Raw genomic sequence first — 19,082 nt, 5'->3', positions numbered from 1 at the left:
AGAATAGCCAGCTAGCCCCAGGAACCACCTTGTGCCCTTTTTGGTCTTGGGTCATGGGCAGGCTGCAATTGCTGCAGTCTTATCAATTTGGGGCTGCATCTGCCCTGGACCCAAGTGAAAGCCCAGATACCGTACTTCCACCCGTCCAATTGCACACTTCTTCTTCTTCGGGTTTGCTGTGAGCCCAGCCTGCCTTGGCAACTTCAGGACCACCCAAAGATGCTTTAAATGCCACTCCGAATCATTACTAATGGTTTGTCGTCTAAGTAGGCCACTGCATATGCGTTGCGGGGCCAGAGAATTCCGTTCGCTGGAGCCCCAAAAAACCCGATGCAAGGCATCGGATATGCATCAGATTTAGACACCGCGTTGACTTCTATAGTCCACACAGAACCGGACTGATCTGTCGGTCTTGGGAACCAAGGCAACTGAGCTGCTCCAGTCTCTGTGTGACTCCTCACTTGCTCCCATCTTAAGCATAGCCTGGAGTTTGTCCTGAACCACATTTTTCTTGTGTTCTGGGAGCCAAAATGGGAGGCTGTGCACCACCACTCCTGGGGGAGTCTGTGTGGTGCTCTATGAGGTTAGTGTGACCAGGGAGGGGTGAGAACACCTCCTTGGAGAATTGCTCCTGCAATCTAATGACCTGTGCTCTCTGGGATGGTGAGAGGTGGTGTCCATAGGGGACCAGGGTGAATTGGGCTACACTTTCTGGCCTTATTTCCGGTCCCAGCTCTGCTTTCTTTAGAACTACTGTTGCCAGAGCCAAAGGAACCTCTTCTCTCCACGGTTTCAGGAGATTTGAGGCGGTAAATTTGACACGCGTCACCCCGTCTGGCTGTTTGACCACCTAGTCGACCTCCCTAATTTGCTGTGTGACCTCAAAGGGCCATTGCCAGTTGGCAAGCAATTTTGAGCTTGAAGTGAGCAATAAAATGAGGACTTTATCTCCTGGTGCAAAATCCCTTGGCCCGGTCCCTTTGTTGTACAGGCGGGCTTGACATTCTTGGGCCTGTAGCAAATTTCTCTTGGGTTATGTGACTTGGTGCGTGGAGTTTTGCTCTTGGGTAAAGAATGCATTGAATTTTTATTTTGAGGAGTTCCCTCCTCCCGATTTTCTCTAATGATGTCCTAAGACGCCATGGGGCTTGCGCCCATACAGCAATTAAAATGGGGAAAACCTGGTGGAGGCTTGTGGGACCTTGCACACTGCAAACAGAGGGTCTAGCCACTGGTCTCCGTTTTTAGCATCCCTGTGAATGAACTTACGAATCATGTTAAATGTTTGGTTAAATCGTGCGACCAGCCTGTCCATTTGCGGATGCTAAACACTAATACGACTCTATTTAATCCCCAACAATTTGTACAATTGTACAGTGTGTGTGACACAGTAGTGCCTTGATCAGTCAGGATTTCTTTTTGCCTCCTGACTCGGGGATATAACATGGAAGAGTACCTCCAACACGTCGTGCTGAGATATTGCAGAGCGGCACTGCCTCCGGTTGTTGTGTTGCGTAAGCCACTATGACTAATACAAAGCGATATCTGCATGCGGATCAATCTAATGGCTTGATGAGATCCATGCCAATTCTTTCAAAGGGGATCTCAATTAATGGTAGTGGGCGCAATGGTGCTTTTGGTGTGGCCACTGGATTAACCATCTGACATTCGTAACATGTCGCACGCCACCTGTGGACATGGGTGTGAATCCCTGGCCAATAGAAATGGGCCATGAGATGATTGTGTTTATCTTGCCCCAAATGCCCAGCCATAGGATTATGATGAACTGCATGGAATAAAAATTCCTTGCAGTTATTAGTCCTGAAGAGCTGTAGTCTTTTCATTTGATTGTCTTGCCTATATAGCCTACCCTTAATAATACAAAAGTATGGGAAGGAAAGCGCAACGTTAGGTTGGAGGATTTGGCTATCAATCACTTTCAATTGAGGGCAGCACGGTGGTGTAAGTGGTTAGCACGGTCGCCTCCCAGCAAGAAGGTTCTGGGTTTGAACCCAGCGGCCGGCGAGGGCCTTTCTGTGTGGAGTTTGCATGTTCTCCCTGTGTCTGCGTGGGTTTCCTCTGGGTGCTCAGGTTTCCCCCACAGTCCAAAGACCGGCAATTAGGTTAATATGGGACGGCCTTGGGCTGAGGTGGCCTTGAGCAAGGCACCTAACTCCCAACTGCTCCCCGGGCACTGTTGGCATGGCTGCCCACTGCTCTGGGTATGTGTCTGTGCTCATTGCTCATGTGTGTGTTCACTGCTTCAGATGGGTTAAATGCAGAGAGGAAATTTCATGAGTGTGTGATGAATAAAGTCTTTCTTTCTGTCTTTCTTTCTTTCGTGTCTCAGAGACTTGTCACACGCCTGCTCCAATGGGAAATCCCCTTAAGGGATTCCCCAGAGAGGGAGGAGGGCTGTGCCCTCGTGATGCAGAGTTGATGTGGTCAGCCCTGGGACTGCCTCCTTAGCTAACGTTGCAGTGGGATTCCCTTGTGTTGTGCTACTGTAGGACCCACCCACTAAGATCTGTTTTCTTTAAGGTTTTAAACCTTGGCCAATTGGTTCCCAAGATTGGTGGGTGGGTGAGGCTTGGACTAACTGCTGCCTCCACATGATGCTTTTCTCCCTGGAAATGGATGTGCATAAACATCTGCTAATGCCCATCACTTGACCTTCACCAATCATGCATTTCCCAATGCCCTGCATTGATTCAGGCTTTGATGTATGGAGGTCTGATTACAACCAGAATCCACCACAGCTTGATGTGTACTCTCTCTCGTGTGCCCCTGCTTGATCAGGGGAAGCCTGTCGTGCATTAGGGATGCGAAGCAGTAACCGCCTGCTTGCAGAAGCGCTGATTCTCTGGCTTCCCTCCGTGCCGACAGACCTGCCCAGGCTCGCTTTCAGTTTTGGTGGGCATGGATGAGTTCACCTGTGGGGGGAGGGGGTTAATGGTAGCACAGACACGGAATGAGAAGGGAAAGCAGAAACATGAGGACAGACACGAGTGCGAGGAGTGGGTTTTGGGGGAATTGGTCCCTGGCATGGGGGGCAAAAGCAAAGAAGAGGGGAAGTTGTTGGAACAGCCGCTGTTCCTGGTAATGCCGTCAGGTGGTCTTCGGCCAGCCGCAGCACCACCTCCAGCGATGCCGCTCTGTGATGCTGGATCCATACTGACCTCTCGCTCGGCAGTTGGGTGACGAACTGCTCCAATGTTACTTGCTTGAGGATGGTCTTGAGATTGTCCTTGCTGGCCAGCAGCCACTGTTGGCAGGTGTCCCAGACCTGTTTCGTGTATGCAAATGGCTGACCCACTTCACTGGATGCCAGTGAGCAGAAGCGCTGGCACTGCTCTTCTGGGTTGCGGCCGACCTGCTGTAGGATGGCTCGTTTCAGGTTGGGGTACTCCAACATGCTGGTGGCCAAGAGCTGCCGAGCCCTGAGCTTGGCTTCCCCCGACAGGAGCAGCAATAGGCGAGCTGCCCATTGTGAGTTTGGCCATGAGCTCTCTTCTGCAACCCACTTGAACAGCTCAAGGAAGGCATCAAGGTTGTCCTACGACCCTTTCTTGAACAGTTTGACAGGTAAGCTGGCTGCAGGGACAACCGCTGGAGCACCCATTGACTGGATCCAGCTCCAGATTACCTGCTGATCATTTGCCTGGGCTTAGAGCAGAGCCTGGAAGCACCGCTGTTGGTCAATTGACAGCGCAATGAGGGCGTGCTGCTGGCACTGGAGGTAGTTGGTGAGCGTTTGGTGGTGTGCTCTGACTGGTTCGGGCTCCATGGCAGCGTTCATGCCTCAGTCCTGGGTTTTGGCACTAGTGTAACATTTCTTTAATTTGTGGGAAATGGAAGAACTTGAAGCAGGTTTCAGAACCGGTATGTTCTTTTTTTTTTTATGTTGACACTTTAGTGATTTTCACTTGTGTGCGTGTGCGCGCGTGCACAAAAAAAAAAACCCCAAGGTGTCCTGGCTTTGTTCTTGACTGTTTGTAAGACACACAGAGATGCAAGTTAATAGATAGCTAGTAATCCAACACACGTGTGCCTCATCACATGTTACCTACTGGTTCATCCTGCCTCCTTGCTGTTCACAGCAGACGCTCAACGACGCCCCCCCACCACAATAACCTTTAATTTTAACTGCACCCAGTCAGTGTTTGTGAACTGAGGACACTAATTGTCTGTCTGCTTTGAAAGTGAAATTCTTTCCCATTCTTGCTTGACTGACTTCAGTTGTTCCAGTCCAGGGTCTCCTTTGTTGGCATTTTGTACTTCAAAAAGCACCACACACTTTCAGTGGGAGCCAGGCAGGCCAGTTTAGCACCCATGCTCTTAGTGTAAACTCATTCTGTTGTAACCTGTGCAGAATGTGGCTTGGCATGTCTTGCTGGAATAAGCAGAAATGACCCTGAAAAAGACCTTATCTGGATGGCAGTGTATGTAACCTGATTATATTAGAGGTTTTCCAGGGATCCATAAATTCTGCTTTATAAAACCCTTGGTTCTGCTTTAAAAATGGCCAATTCTGCTTTATTTTTCCATTTTATAACTTTTTTTTTTTTTAACAAAGCTCATAAATAAGAAAATACTAACAAGCATGAGTAAATTTGAAATATTTTTATTGAAACAAAAACAACTCTTCGAACTTATTATGGCTAGACCCTTACTCAAGGCCCTTAGATCAGTACAAAAATGACAATCATGATGGTTGTCCCAGCAACCTCGCACGATCTTACTTGAGAAGACGCAGGCCATGCAAAACATTCAAAACCTTTCGGACTATGGGTTTCATACCATGATCGCTTTTAGTCTACTTTGAATTGTATGGCTAGAACAATTCAACATTAATATCTTTGAACAGTACAAAAATAACATCAGATCATACAGGAGAAGAACATGGCATTTTGATTCGAATCCTACTAAGAACAATAAACTGTGTTTCATATAACAGATTGTCTACTTGAACTGTATGACTAAAACATTTATCACATCTTTCATCATCACAAGCATCATTTACATGGCACAATGTGCTTGTCCTAGCAACCTCCTGAGAGGAAAAACATGGCATTTTGATTCAAACCCTGTTAAAAACAATGAAAACTGTGTTCCAGAACACACATTCTCTACTTGAACTGTATGGCTAAAACATAACTCCGCCACTCTTGCCAATGGTGTTAGCTGCTGATTATCTAATTTCCTAGATTTTGCCTTGCTGGCCATGTTTATTTACATATTAATCAGCTGATGGATGCCAGTGGGGATGATCGGGTAATGTGTTAGCGATGCCAACGCCGCCTAGGTCTGGTGCCTTGAACTACATGTAAGAGTGTACCTTCCCCCCCCCCCCCCCCCCCAAGCTGGAGATTGGGGTGCTATGGTTCGAATGAGTAGAAATACACGTGTGTGGTGTGGGGTTTTTTTTTTTTTAAACCTGCATGTCATCCACGCTGGTTTACGGCATTCAATATGGCGGATACTGACTCGAATGAGAAGAAATGCGCGCGCACAAATATGGCCATATGTCCATGTTGTTTCTACAAAAAATGTAAGAGTCCACTTTTCCAAACTGCTTTTATTATTTCTATCGAGTCTTCGAAATTTTCCACTTTTAGTGCTTTGCGGAACCTACAGATCCCTGCTTTATGTACCTTTTTCAACATCAATGGAATTTTCACAGATGTGGAAGTTACCCCTTCCATGGGCACTAATACTCCCCCATACCATCACAGATACCGACTTTTGAACTTTGCACTGGTAACAATCTGGATAGTCCATTTCCTCTTTCGCCTGGAGGACACAACAGCCCTGATTTCCAAAACGTGAAATGTACACTCGTCGGATCACAGCACACTTTTCCACTTTGTGTCAGTCCATCTCTGATGAGCTTGGGGCCAGAGAATTTGTGCATGGGGTTTTTAAAATTATTTATTTGTTTTTTGTTTTTTTTGTTAAATATGGCTTTTGCTTTTGCATGGTCGATTCAATGAGGAGCTGTGTTCAGCATCAAGTTTTCCGAAGTGTTCCATATAATAATACCCCTTACAATCATGTTGTCGGGTTGTTAATGCAGTGCTGTCTGAGGGTTTGAAGGTCATGGGTGTGCAGGGTTTGTTTTCAGCCTTACTCTTTACTTGCAGATATTTCTCTGTATTATCTGAATATTTTGATAATATGGATTGTCGATAATGAAATTCCTTGCAATTGTACGTTTGAAAACGTATGCTCAAGCACAGACGTAAGCACAGTGAAATGTCTCCTTTGCATTTAATCTATCTGAAGCAGTGAACTGGGTGTGTTTTGAGTGTTCCACAACTTTCCCAGCTGCCAAGCCACATTTTGCACGTGACAACAGCATGGCTTTGTAGTTAGTGTATGTGCTAAACTGGCCTGTCTGCCTGCCACAGAGCCTAATCTAGGGCACGTAATACACGATAATATGCGTTTTTTTATCTGTCTGTCGCACATCCACTTTTTGGGCGCGTATCTATTCATTTTGTCGCGCATTTATAAGTAGAGTGTGTAGTCGCGTTTTACTGAATCTTGTGCGCATCAATTTGTCAGCACCAGCTAGCAAGCACTGTGGTAAATATAGCGTTGTTTACACACCAATCGGAAAATATCGGAAAGGACCGAAGTATTCTGAATGGTTTATTTAGCGGGTAAAACAGTTTTGTGAACTATTATATCATTGGTCACTGACCCGGAAGACAGTGTATCTCAGCCAGTCGTGTGAAGTGTTTTAAAAATACCCAAAAGCACATGGCATATCGTTCTGTCTCATCCAAACATAACATTCAGACCCTCCAGGATTTCGCGATTTGCAACATCAACGTAAATTCAACCAATCCCCGCGAATTCAGGGCGATGTTGCAATTCTATCCAATCACCGCAACTTTCCCGCAAATTTGACCAATCGTTGGCGTCGTCTTGCGGTGACGTCGACAAACTACCTTCCGCCTTACTTCCGTGTATACGTTCAAGAGAAGCAGCATGCGCACAGTGTTGCCAGATTGGGCGGTTTTAAGTGCATTTTGGCGGGTTCTGAACATATTTAGGCTGGAAAATGTCAGCAGTATCTGGCAACATTGCATGATGTTTACAGTGAAGCACTGTGTGCACTTTATTTATTTTTTTTACTTAATACAAGAAATTAATGGATGCCAACATTTTTGCCAAAATGGTATTTTATTTTCCATTGTTTAGGCAGCTTCAGCATCATACTGTGAGGTTCTGTTCAAATTGTTTTTTTCTTCTATGAAGCCTGAGCCATTTATTTAATTAGTTTATAATTATTGTTTAATTTAGTCTTCAGGAGAGACTGCCTGCACACAGTACTAGTATTAATAGTTTTTTTTTTTCTTACATGAAAGCTGAGGCATTTATATTCTATTTTAAGGTAACTTCATGTTGTGCTGTGAGGTTCTCTGCACTTTAACTTTGGAACCAACAGGTGCATTTGGATAAGTAAAGCCTATTTTTCTGCATTTTTGTAGTCCTGGTAATCTTACACATTCTACATGATTGCTAGGTTTTTTTTTGAGTAATTTGTTTAATTTTTCTTGTTGAAAGTTCAATTTAGTATTATGTTAATGATATTCTAAAAGTAAAGATTAATAAAAGTGTTCTGTTTATAGATGTACTCTTGAAAATATCTACCAATGTATTACTTATTTTTCTGTCCCCACTAACTGGAACAAATGAGGGATATTTTTACCCATGTTAATATTTTTTGTCCCCTGTTTCTACAACTAGTGAGGGATCTGTCCCCTATTTTTTCAAATTCCTAGATTAGGCTCTGCTGCCACCCATGGAAAACCAGAGCTTTCCTCCGAAAAAAAAAATTAGAGCAGCGCTACTGATGCGGAGCCTAGCCCGGAAGGGCTGGCTGCTGGAGGGGTCTGGGGGCATGTTCCCCCAGAAAATTTTGAAACTAGAGATTTCAAATGGATTCTGGTGGCATCTAGGGCTGATTCAGGCACAATTCAACATTTTTATTAAATTTTCTGTTTTTTTACCTCGTCAAATATGCAAGGGGCAAAATTTAAAGGGTAAAATTTGAAAGGAGAACACTGGAAAGAATCAATTCAGAGAAATATTTAAATTTTTTTTTGCACAACAAAAAAATGCATAATATTGAGCAATATACGGGAAATCAAGATGGCGGCGCATACGGACGCAGTGACCTCTCTCTCCGTGTTTAGTGTCTAAAAGTGTGTTCTAGTGTATGTCTGTGTGCTTTGTCTACGTACATGTGCGAGTAGTGCACTGACTGTCGTTCACAAGATATTGTTGCCACTGCTTTCTAGCTATAGGAAATATGACCAAACATCTCGTCTTGGACCAGAAAGTCATAGAGGAACTTCGAGGCCTGGGTCTTCTCCACTGGACTACTACATCACCCGACTCGCCTGCTGTGTCTCACCCAGAGAGGAGGCGCCAGAAGCGGTGTGAGAGAAAACGGAAGCGTGGCGGCATCTGGGCCAGGCTAGCCGCAAGCTCGCACAAACCCACGATGCCATCCCTCATTCTGGCCAATGTACGCTCACTAGACAACAAAATGGATAACATAGAACTCATGAGATCTGCGCTACGTGATGAGAGATTGCTGTGTTTTTTCATCTTTATGGAATCCTGGCTGAATAACAACATCCTGGACTCTGCTATCCAGCTAGCTGAGCTAACATGCTACCGTACTGACCGAGCCTTTATGGAAGGAGGCAAGACTCGTGGTGGGGGAGTATGTGTTTACATCAGTGATTTGTGCCGGAATGCTACTGTTGTGCACAAACACTGTTCTCCGTTAGCGGAGTTTATCACAATCAAGTGCCGACCCTTCTACCTACCGAGGGAGTTTACATCGATTCTGCTCAATGCTGTTTACGTCCCTCCCACTGCTAACACCAACGTTAGGAGCGAGGCACTCTGTGAACTCTACGAGGCCATCAGTGAGCAACAGACAGCGCACCCAGATGGATTCCTCATCACAGCAGGTGACCTTCAATCATTCAGATTTAAAGGTTTTACTGCCCAAATTACATCAACTTGTGGACTTTCCAACAAGAGGTGACAACTTACTGGACTTGGTGTACACGAATCACAAAGGAGTTTACAAGGCCCCACCCCCACCTGGGTCTCTCTGATCACATCACAATCATGCTGAGACCTGCATATAGGCCCAGCGTGAGAGCCATCAGACCAACACAAAAGGAGGTACGTGTGGCCAGAGGGGGCTTCCTATGCTTTTGAAGGGTTGTTTTAGCACTACACACTGGGACATTTTCAAAGAAGTAGCCACTTACAAGGACTACATAGACTTGGAGGGATACACCGAGGCCATCACAGCATACATTGCTAAATGCACTGATGTCACTCACTGCAAAACAATCACTGTTCATGCTAACCAGGAGCCTTGACTGACAGGAGAGGTTCACAGGCTCCTGCAGGCTCGGGACGCAGCCTTTAGGGCCAGTGACACTGCAGGTCTAGTAACAGCCAGAGCCAACCTGTCCCGCGGCATCAAAGAGGCAAAACGTCAATACAGCAAGAAAATATCTGGACACTTCAGCAACACCAGAGATGCATGGTCTCTCTGGCATCGCATTCAAACCCTCACAAACTACAAACCCCTACCACAGACCTGTGAGAGTGACATCACGTTGCTAAACTGCCTAAATGACTTTTTTGGATGCTTTGAAACACAAAACAACACACCAGCACAGTTCATCACTCCTCCACTGGATGAACAGGCCGTATGTCTGGCTCCAGCCAGCGTGGAGAGGACCCTCTCCAGGATCAACCCACATAAGGCAGCTGGACCAGACAACATACCTGGTTGCGCTTTTTGAAGGACTGTGCCATGGAGCTCAAGGATGTCCTCACTGACATGTTTAACATCTCCCTGAACCAAGCTGTTGTCCCCACGTGTTTCAAAGATACAACCATAATACCAGTGCCAAAGAAGCCCCTCCCATCCATCTATAATGACTGTCGGCCCGTAGCACTGACTTCTATCATCATGAAGTGCTTTGAGCGACTGGTCATGCAGAACATCAAGTCCTTTCTCCCTCCCTCTCATGACCCGTTCCAGTTTGCATATAGGTCAAACAGGTCCATAGAGGACGCTATCTCCGCTGCTCTACACCCAACCCTCACTCACCTGGACTCAAAGAACACCTATGTGCGAATGCTGTTCTTGGATTACAGTTCAGTATTCAACACAATCATTCCCCAGCAGCTAATACAAAAACTCGGACATTTAGGACTCAACACCTCTCTTTGTAACTGGGTGCTGGACTTTCTTACAGGGAGGCCACAGAACATGCGGGTTGGCAGTAACACCTCCAGGACCATCATGCTGAGCACAGGGACCCCACAAGGGTGTGTGCTCAGCCTGCTGCTCTTCACCCTGCTGACCCATGACTGTGTTCCAACCTACAGCACCAACCACATCATCAAGTTTGCGGATGACATGACTGTGGTGGGCCTCATCACGAACAACGATGAAGTCATCTACAGGAATGAGGTGAGCCAACTGGTCCAGTGGAGTAAAGACCATAATCTCTTCCTGACCGTGGAGAAGACCAAAGAGATTGTTGTTGACTTCAGGAGAGGTCACTCACAGCATCCCCCTCTGACCATCGATGGTGCTGCAGTGGAGAGGGTGAGCAGCACCAAATTCCGAGGGGTTCACATCGCAGAGGACCTCTCCTGGTCCAACAACACCGCATCGCTGGCCAAGAAGGCTCAAACTCGCCTCTACTTTCTCTGTAAACTGAGTGCATGAGTCCAGTCCCGTCCCACCCCCAAAATCATGTGCTCGTTCTACAGGGGTATGAGTGTCCTCATTGGCTGCATCACTGCGTGGTATGGAGGCTGCAATGCCTCCTGCCGGAAGACTCTGCAACTCGTAGAGAACATGGCCAGCAAGATCATTGGTACTCCTCAGCCCTCCCTTACGGACAGGGATCAATAAAGTTTTATCTAATCTAATCTGTCACTCCCGTCTCACCCGCAGAGCTATCAGCATCGCTGGTAACATGGTTGCGAGTGGCAGTTAGTGCATGTGGTGAAACCCTTTATTTTCACTTCTGGGTTGAGTACCAGGATGGTGTCGACCTATGTACTGTTTTTTTTCAATATCTTCCTATTTCTATGGTTATTGCTCATTTTCAGAGGGGAATGGGAAATATTTAGAAGAAGAAACTTGTATTTGTCACATGCACACTTCAAGCACAGGTGAAATTCATCCCCTGCATTTAACCCATCTGAAGCAGTGAACACGCCTGCGCGCGCACGGAGCAGTGGGCAGCCACACCAGAGCGCCCGGCGAGCAGTCAGGGGTCAGGTACCTTGCTCAAGGGCACCTCAGCCCAAGGCTGCCCCACGTCAACCTAACTACATGTCTTTGGACTGTGGGGGAAACAGTCTACATGGAAAGGTGTGGAAAGTACTCCTGCATTGTTCAATTTATTGTATTTAAAAAAAATTTTTCTCTTCCCCTTGGTATGCAAATGATCAGTGTGATGCTGACATCATACAGCGCGGTAGGATGCTGCTTATCTGTACTTTGGGGAAAGCCCTGAAAATGTGAACACGCATGCCCCCACACACACCCAGAGCAGTGGGTGGCTATACTACAGCGCCCGGGGAGCAGTTCAGAGGTTAGGTGCCTTGCTCAAGGGCACTTTAGCCCATGGCTGCCCCATGTTAACCTCACCTGGTTCAACTGGAGCACCCAGAGGAAAACCCACACAGACACGGGGAGAACATGCAAACTCTGCACAGAAAGGTTCCCGTCAGCCTCCAGGCTCAAAGCCAGAGCCTTCTTGCTGTGATGTGACAGTGCTAACCACTACACCACCGTGCCATGTTTTTTGAAACGTGTTGCAGGCATTGAGTTCAGAATGAGTGTATATTTATTTATCGGTTTGAACATTAAATAGCTTGTCTTTTGTATTGTATTCACTTGAATCCGGGTTTGAAAAGGATTTGCAAAACATAACGTCCTGTTTGTTTGTTTGTTTGTTTGTTTGACAGTGTCACAGCTTTTTTTTTTTTTTTTTTTTTTTTTGAATCTGGGTCAAACATGAATATTTAATGTTTTTAAGCAAGAGTAAGCAAACATCATAATGACACACAGTTTACGTGACAATCAGTTCATGAAAACATTGTTTCCATAATGAGACAAATCTCTAGAAGGGATTAAATCACAAAGTACATTTGCGATCATTTTTGTTTTATTTCATCTTGCTTTAACAGTAATGACTGAATTGTGGGTGTGGTTTTTTTTTTTTTTTTTTTTTTTTTTTTGAGCAGTGAAGTGCATGGAGGCGGGATTGGTAAAGCTCCCAGCGGCATTCCGCTGCAGGATCAGCACCTCGCCCTGGCGATTCTCCTAGAGTTGGCTGTTCAGAGAGGCACGCTCAGGTACACAACACTTTTTTAACTTTCTTTACATAACAAGAGTCTCTTCTAGGTCAGGGGCCATCTGTTGCAGTTTATCCAGTTGTGTGTAATTACGTAAATTCTTTCGCTGAGTGCAGCTCGTCATGTTTGAGAAGGTTAGGAGAATGTGTCCCTGCAGCCAAGCTGATTATCGATAAATATCCACCTTTACAATACTGCAGTAATGACAGTGTGTGATTTGTTTGTTTTTAGTCAGCTGTTGTCTGCTGTGCTGCTGCTGCTGAGGCTGTGGGATCGAGGCACCAGAGAGATGGATAATGAGCGCTCCAGCCAGGGCACCAGTGCTCCCTTACTGCCCCTGCTCCAACGCTTCCAGAGCATCCACAACAGTGAGGAGGAGCTCGAGGTCTGTCGGGACGCCGAGTTATAACCTGTGGAATTGCACCTGGTGGTCGTGGTTGTCCTACTATAAATTGGTCCTCTTCATTCTTTTAGATTTTATCTGCCCCGCTGAGCCCGAATGAGAGTTTCCTGCGCTACCTGAACCTACCCCAGGACAATGAGCTGGCCATTGACTTACGGCAGACGGCTGTGGTCATTATGGCTCACCTAGACCGCCTAGCAGTGCCCTGTAGCCCCCCACCATGCAGCTCACCCACCTCCAGCAAGGTACTACACCTGCCATGATGACCCGAATAAATACAAAAAGCAGTTTGTTACATTTGCAATCGTTTTAATTTGCATCGTCCTGTGACTTACTTTTCTATTTCTCTTCCTTGCTCTCTCTGCTGTGTTGGAGGACCATGGCCCTGTGCAGGTAACTGAACCTGTTGTATATCATTTTTACCAAGAGTGGGAATAATTCAGCAACGCACTAAAAGCAAGAGTTTTGCTCTTAATGGTCCAAAAAGGGAAAAAAAAGTTGCCAAGCCTTTGAGAATTGTAGGTGAATTTGGACCCCAGTGCTGATCGTCACGGTGTCTGTTTTTGTTTATTTGTTTTTTCAAAGAGTACGTTACAGGAGGTGATTGGCTGGGGATTGCTGGGATGGAAAGTCTACGCCAATCTGAACGGACCAATCCAGTGCAAAGCTCTGTCCAACCTGGGCGTGACCCAAATCGTGTGCTCAGAGAAAGGCTTTCTCCTGCTGACCATCTCTGGTTCTGTTTACACTCAGAATTATAAAAGCACCACGCTAGTGAGTGTCCCGGCACACTTTTAGCGCTTAGTATTTTACACGACTGAAGTACTCTCTGATAATTATCATGTTTGTGTGTTTTAGTCCCCTATGCTTCTTCATGGCCTGGCATCCAGGAAGATGGTGAAGCTGGCCGCTCATTCTGAAGGCCAGCATTACCTTGCTCTCTCGGCTAACGGAGAGGTTTTCTCCTGGGGATGTGGAGACGGAGGACGTCTCGGACATGGAGACACCACGTAAGGACTTGAGCAGTTTATTCTAAAATCAAAAAAAGTGTGCAAACTGCAGGAAGAAATTTAATTTCAGGAGAAACAATGGACCACATGCACCACAGGATTTATTCGAGGAATCATCCGTGCCAATCATTTTAGAGTTGTATTTAGTTTACATAATATTAAAAATTTTTTTTGATTCAAATATTCTGCAGTTTTCCACAGTGGTTTGGGGAAGGGGGGGTTGTCCTGGCAACAGAAATAACCGCTTTAGCAACTTGGAGATGTTTTTAAAAAAAAAGTTAAACTTTGCTATATTCTATATTCATTGCACATAAAGTAAATACTTCTAGCTTCTTTTTGTTTTAATTTTGATGATTATCGCTTATAGCTCATGAAAATCAGAAATCCAGTGTCAAGTCGTTATAATATTTCCGACGATCAAAGAAGGATTTACAATACAGAAATATCCAACTTCTAAAAAGTGTTATACAAGTATTATATACTCAGTACTTGATTGGGGCTCCTTCACCATGAATTACTGCATCAGTGGGGTGTGGCATGGAGGCGATCAGCCTGTGGCACTGTGGAGGTGTTATTGAAGCTCAGGTTGCTTTTAATCGCAGCATTCAGCTCGTCTGTATTTCTGGGTTGAGTGTTTCTCATCTTCCTCTTGACAATAGCCCATAGATTCTCTCTGGGGTTCAGGTCAGGTGAGTCGGCTGGCCAATCAAGCACAGTATCAGGGTCAGCAAACCGTTTGGTAGTAGTTTTGGCACTGTGGGCAGGTACCAAGTCCTGCTGGAAAAGGAAATCAGCATCTACATAAAGCTCGTCAGCAGATGGAAGCATGAAGTGCTCTAAAATCTCCTGGTAGATGCTGCATTGACTTTGGACTTGATAAAACACAGTGGACCGACACCAGCAGATGACATGGCACCCCAAATCATCACAGACTGCGGAAACTTCACACTGGACTTCAAACACCTTGGATTCTGAGCCTCTCCACTCTTCCTCCAGACTCTAGAAGCTTGATTTTCAAACGAAATGCAAAATTTACTTTCATCTGAAAAGAGGACTTTGGACCCCTGAGCAACAGTCCAGTTCTTTCTCTCCTTAGCCCAGGTAAGACGCTTCTGACGTTGTCTCTGGTTCAGGAGTGGCTTGATATTCGGAACGCAACCGTTGTAGCCCCTTTCCTGAAGACATCTGTGTGGTGACTCTTGATGTACTGACACCAGCCTCAGTCCACTCCTTGTGAAGCTCTCCCAAGTTGTTGAATCAACTTGAGAATCCTTTCAAGGCTGCGCCCATTCCTGTTGCTTGTGCACCTTTTTCAGCAACGGCTTTCTGTGGCTTACCTTCAAAGATGGTCTTCTGGACAACTGTCAAGCCAGCAGTCTTCCCCATGATTGTGGTTGTGTGAACTGAGCTAGACCGGGAGATGCGGAGTTCATCTTGGGGGGGGGGTTTAAACTCCAAACTCGAAATTTAAATATTCAAATAATTTGAGATATGAGCTAAATAACCATGAACTTCAGTTTGTCATGATGCCACCTACTGGGCTGGAGTACTCACGGGAGTGTTTTTATGGAATGGAGAGATTTTTAAAAATTCATGCAGATGGGAAATTTTGTTGGAAAACGGAGCTGTTTTCAAAAATGTCTGTACATGGTGTGAACGAGGCCTTAAGGAGCTATTTAAATGATTTTGTTGTGGGGAGAGCAAATGGGGGGGATTAAAATTTTGCAGGCATGAATTGCTGATTTTTGAGGAGAAAGCATGCTAACGTTTCATTTTGAACGATTTTTCGTTGAAAAGTTGAAGCTGTTTGGTGTTGCAGGTATTTGGAAGAGCCTACGATGATTGCGGCGTTTTCTGGGAAGCAGGCCGGGAAACACGTGGTGCACATCGCCTGTGGCAGCACCTACAGCGCCGCCATCACCGCAGATGGAGCCCTGTACACGTGGGGCCGAGGAAACTACGGCCGACTGGGACATGGTAAACTGACGATGACGACGACAACTTGGTGTGACACATGAACACAGCACTTGGGTTTATCCGGATATCGAGTTAATCAGATTTATATTGTCTCTGATATGGTGCAGGCTCCAGTGAGGACCAGACGACGCCCATGCTGGTGAGTGCTCTGAAGGGGCTGAAGGTCATCGACGTGGCCTGCGGCAGTGGAGACGCCCAGACGCTGGCAGTCACAGAGAACGGTACGCACCACTGAAGAGTGTTTTCCTTTTTTTAAAGACTGAATGCACTGTGATGGTTAATTATTAGGGCTGTAACAATATGCTTATTGAAATCGCGATACGCAGAGCCACGATCCGTGTCACGATACAAGAAGGCAGAATCGCGGTACACCCTTTCAAACTTCTCCTCAGCCCAAAAACAGAGGCGCTTCCAAACTTCAATTTATGAATACTTTTTATTTAAATTACATTTTAAACTTACTTAAATTACTTTTATTTTTTTATATCTATTAGTAAGTTGTTTTTTCGCCGACCTGCTACAATCTTCTGCGAGTCACGCAACATCCACACTCGCCACTGGCAGAGCATTCATTTCTTTTAAGCGGTCGCCATTCTGGTTGCGACGCGGGGAGCGAATCTGTAAACAAGCAGCTCATTGGCTGGCTAGGTGTGCCACAAGCCAATCACAATCACTTGACCGGAAAGGCATGCAGTGTTGCCAGATTGGGCGGGTTTAGGTGCTTTTTGGCTGGTTTTGAACATATTTTGGGGTGGAAAACGTTAGCAATATCTGGCAACACTGAAGGCATGTCTGCTTGGGCGGAAGCCTTCTGCGGCAGTTACATTTTGACATGCGAGCAACGTTTCACCATAAAAATTCCGTAATTTCCATCTGTTTTCCGCGATCACAGAAAATCATTGGCCCTATGAGAGTGAGACAGTGAGAGAGCCACCCCCCCCCCAAAAAAAAATCATCTTAACGGATTTACACGATTTGGAAAAATGACTTTTTCAGAACCGAAAAAACCAGAGCTTCCAGCTCAACAGTATTATTTTGAGAAATAAAACAGTCTTTGGATATACATTTGTTCATTTTTGCATACATATTACTCATTCTCTGCAGTGGTCTGAATTATTTGTTATTAAATAGTTAATGTAAGTAAGTAAATGTTAATAAGTCAAATTTACTACTTTAAAAAAACATTTAAAAAAAATCGTGGGTCAAAAATTGCGATACGAATCGAATCGTGAGTTGGGTGTATCGTTACAGCCCTATTAATTATATATTTTCATTATAACTTGTTCAAGACTATATATTTATATGATTTAAGTAATTACTCTCCAATTTACATTTTAAATAATTTCATTTTACATTAATTCTTAATACTTGGTTATGCATTTTTTGCAGTTTTTTTTTAAAAACGTATGTTTTGACACTTTATTTTTACCATGTTCAGGTTTGTATCGTATCTTATTTTGATGGCTGTCTCTCATGTTGTGTGTCTCTCAGGTCAGGTGTGGTCGTGGGGGGACGGAGACTACGGGAAGTTGGGTCGTGGAGGCAGCGATGGCTGTAAGAGCCCTAAGCTTGTGGAGAAGCTGCAGGATCTGGACATAGTGAAGGTGTGCTGTGGAAGTCAGTTCTCTGTGGCTCTCAGTAAAGACGGACAGGTTTACACGTGGGGTAAAGGAGACAACCAGAGACTGGGTCACGGCACTGACGAACACGTCCGCTACCCAAAACTGCTGGACAGTCTGCAAGGTCAGGCTTCAACCACAGTTCCTGCTTCTACAGGGGGGTCCAAATAGATCTGTATATCAGACCCGGGGTGTTATGAGTGTTATATTACCACAAATGCTTGAGCCTTGAGCTTTTCTTCTGTCAAAAAAAAAAAACGAGCTCATTTCTAAATCGTTGAATTTTCAGTATTTCTGAAGGTTCATTAATTCCTTTTCTTTCTTGCTGCTGCTGTTTAAATCGTCTTATTTGAAGCTGGAGACTCCAGGTTAATGGGCTAATTATTCTCTTGGGTGTAAGCTGGATCGTAATCTTTGCTGTTCTCACAAGTTGGAATGCATCGATACCCATACTGATATCGCATATTTGTAATAAATGCTTGGATACTTGAATCTGATAAAATCACGGTGAACTGGATACAAAGTAGAGGCGATAAAATCTGTGAAAATATAAAATTTTATCACTTGTATGATCTACTCGCGATACAAGTGATGAAATATCTTCAACTTCAGTATGTTCTTGATGTTTACAAGCAAGAGGGACGCTGATGCAATGAAAATGGAGATGTACTTTCTGTAGTGCTGTTCGGGGGGGGAGTCCAGGCACTAGGACCATGCAGAAAGACTGCCTGCTCAAGCTGTGGGTTCCCCATCCACTTCGCTGTCCTCTTGGGTCCGCCCCCCCCCAAAAAAAAAGATGTCTAGTAAATTATCTCTGTCTCTTTCCCAGTCATTTATTGGCTTCTGTTCACACCAAACCTGATGATCACGTCCTGAAATGCGAGGCGTGTGTGTGTGTGTGTGTTTTGCTCCACAGGTAAAAAGGTAGTGGATATCGCCGTGGGCTCAACACACTGTTTGGCCCTCACCGAGGATGGAGAGGTGCACAGCTGGGGCAGTAACGATAAACTCCAGCACTTTGATACACTCTTCTCCAACAAGAAGCAGCCGAAAGCTCTGCCAGGACTTAACTCCAAACACATCGTGGGCATTTCCTGCGGTCCAGGACAGGTACTGATGCTCTGGCGTGTTCAGATCTCCTCCTCTGGAAGTCTGAAACATTGCGATATCTGGTCAGAATGTTGCTTGTTTTTTTTCTTGTGGGTGTGGCCTGTTCAGTTCCAATATATAGCAGTAGCTCTGTACAGTATAACTTTTTCGAAAGTTAACTAAATATGGCAAGCAGCAGCATCAAACCCCTCCCCAATACAGGGAAACGTGTGTGTGTGTGTGTGTGTGTGTGTGTGTGTGTGTGTCTGGACTTTCCCTAGCATGACGTATGCAGCCTGTCTAAATAGGGCTTTAACCATTTATGACAAAATCCTTTGTTTGGCATTTGCAGGTTTATCTGGAGGAACTTTGACCTGTGGAGGAACTGCTGTTCATTCAGCAATGTCACTCTGAACTTTTGCCTCTGTTTATTAATTTTGCTTTTCATGCCTCTGAGAAAGCTGGAAAATAGGAAAAGCCTTAATTATGATTAGGGCGACGCTACTATTTGAGCATTTGATACTTTTTAAAATATAACTCTCTTCCATGTTG

At 45.2% G+C, this 19,082-nt stretch overlaps 1 protein-coding gene across 5 annotated transcripts in view; it reads left to right on the top strand.

Moving 5' to 3' along the window:
• herc2 (HECT and RLD domain containing E3 ubiquitin protein ligase 2) overlaps positions 1-19,082 on the top strand; it is a 162,759-nt gene that overhangs the window by 23,530 nt on the left and 120,147 nt on the right. For 3 of the 5 annotated variants that reach the window (XM_060920184.1, XM_060920186.1, XM_060920185.1), the window contains exons 8-17: positions 12,322-12,432; positions 12,664-12,817; positions 12,907-13,081; positions 13,209-13,228; positions 13,421-13,609; positions 13,694-13,845; positions 15,665-15,822; positions 15,930-16,043; positions 17,314-17,565; positions 18,358-18,551. In XM_060920184.1, coding sequence (XP_060776167.1) covers positions 12,322-12,432; positions 12,664-12,817; positions 12,907-13,081; positions 13,209-13,228; positions 13,421-13,609; positions 13,694-13,845; positions 15,665-15,822; positions 15,930-16,043; positions 17,314-17,565; positions 18,358-18,551 — 1,519 coding nt within the window. The remainder of the gene's footprint in view (positions 1-12,321; positions 12,433-12,663; positions 12,818-12,906; positions 13,082-13,208; positions 13,229-13,420; positions 13,610-13,693; positions 13,846-15,664; positions 15,823-15,929; positions 16,044-17,313; positions 17,566-18,357; positions 18,552-19,082) is intronic. The other 2 variants (XM_060920187.1, XM_060920183.1) reach the window with 1 other exon arrangement.

Source organism: Neoarius graeffei, chromosome 4 (assembly GCF_027579695.1).
Source record: "Neoarius graeffei isolate fNeoGra1 chromosome 4, fNeoGra1.pri, whole genome shotgun sequence".
Classification (NCBI taxonomy): Eukaryota; Metazoa; Chordata; class Actinopteri; order Siluriformes; family Ariidae; genus Neoarius; species Neoarius graeffei.
This window is presented reverse-complemented; position numbering and strand designations above follow the sequence as displayed.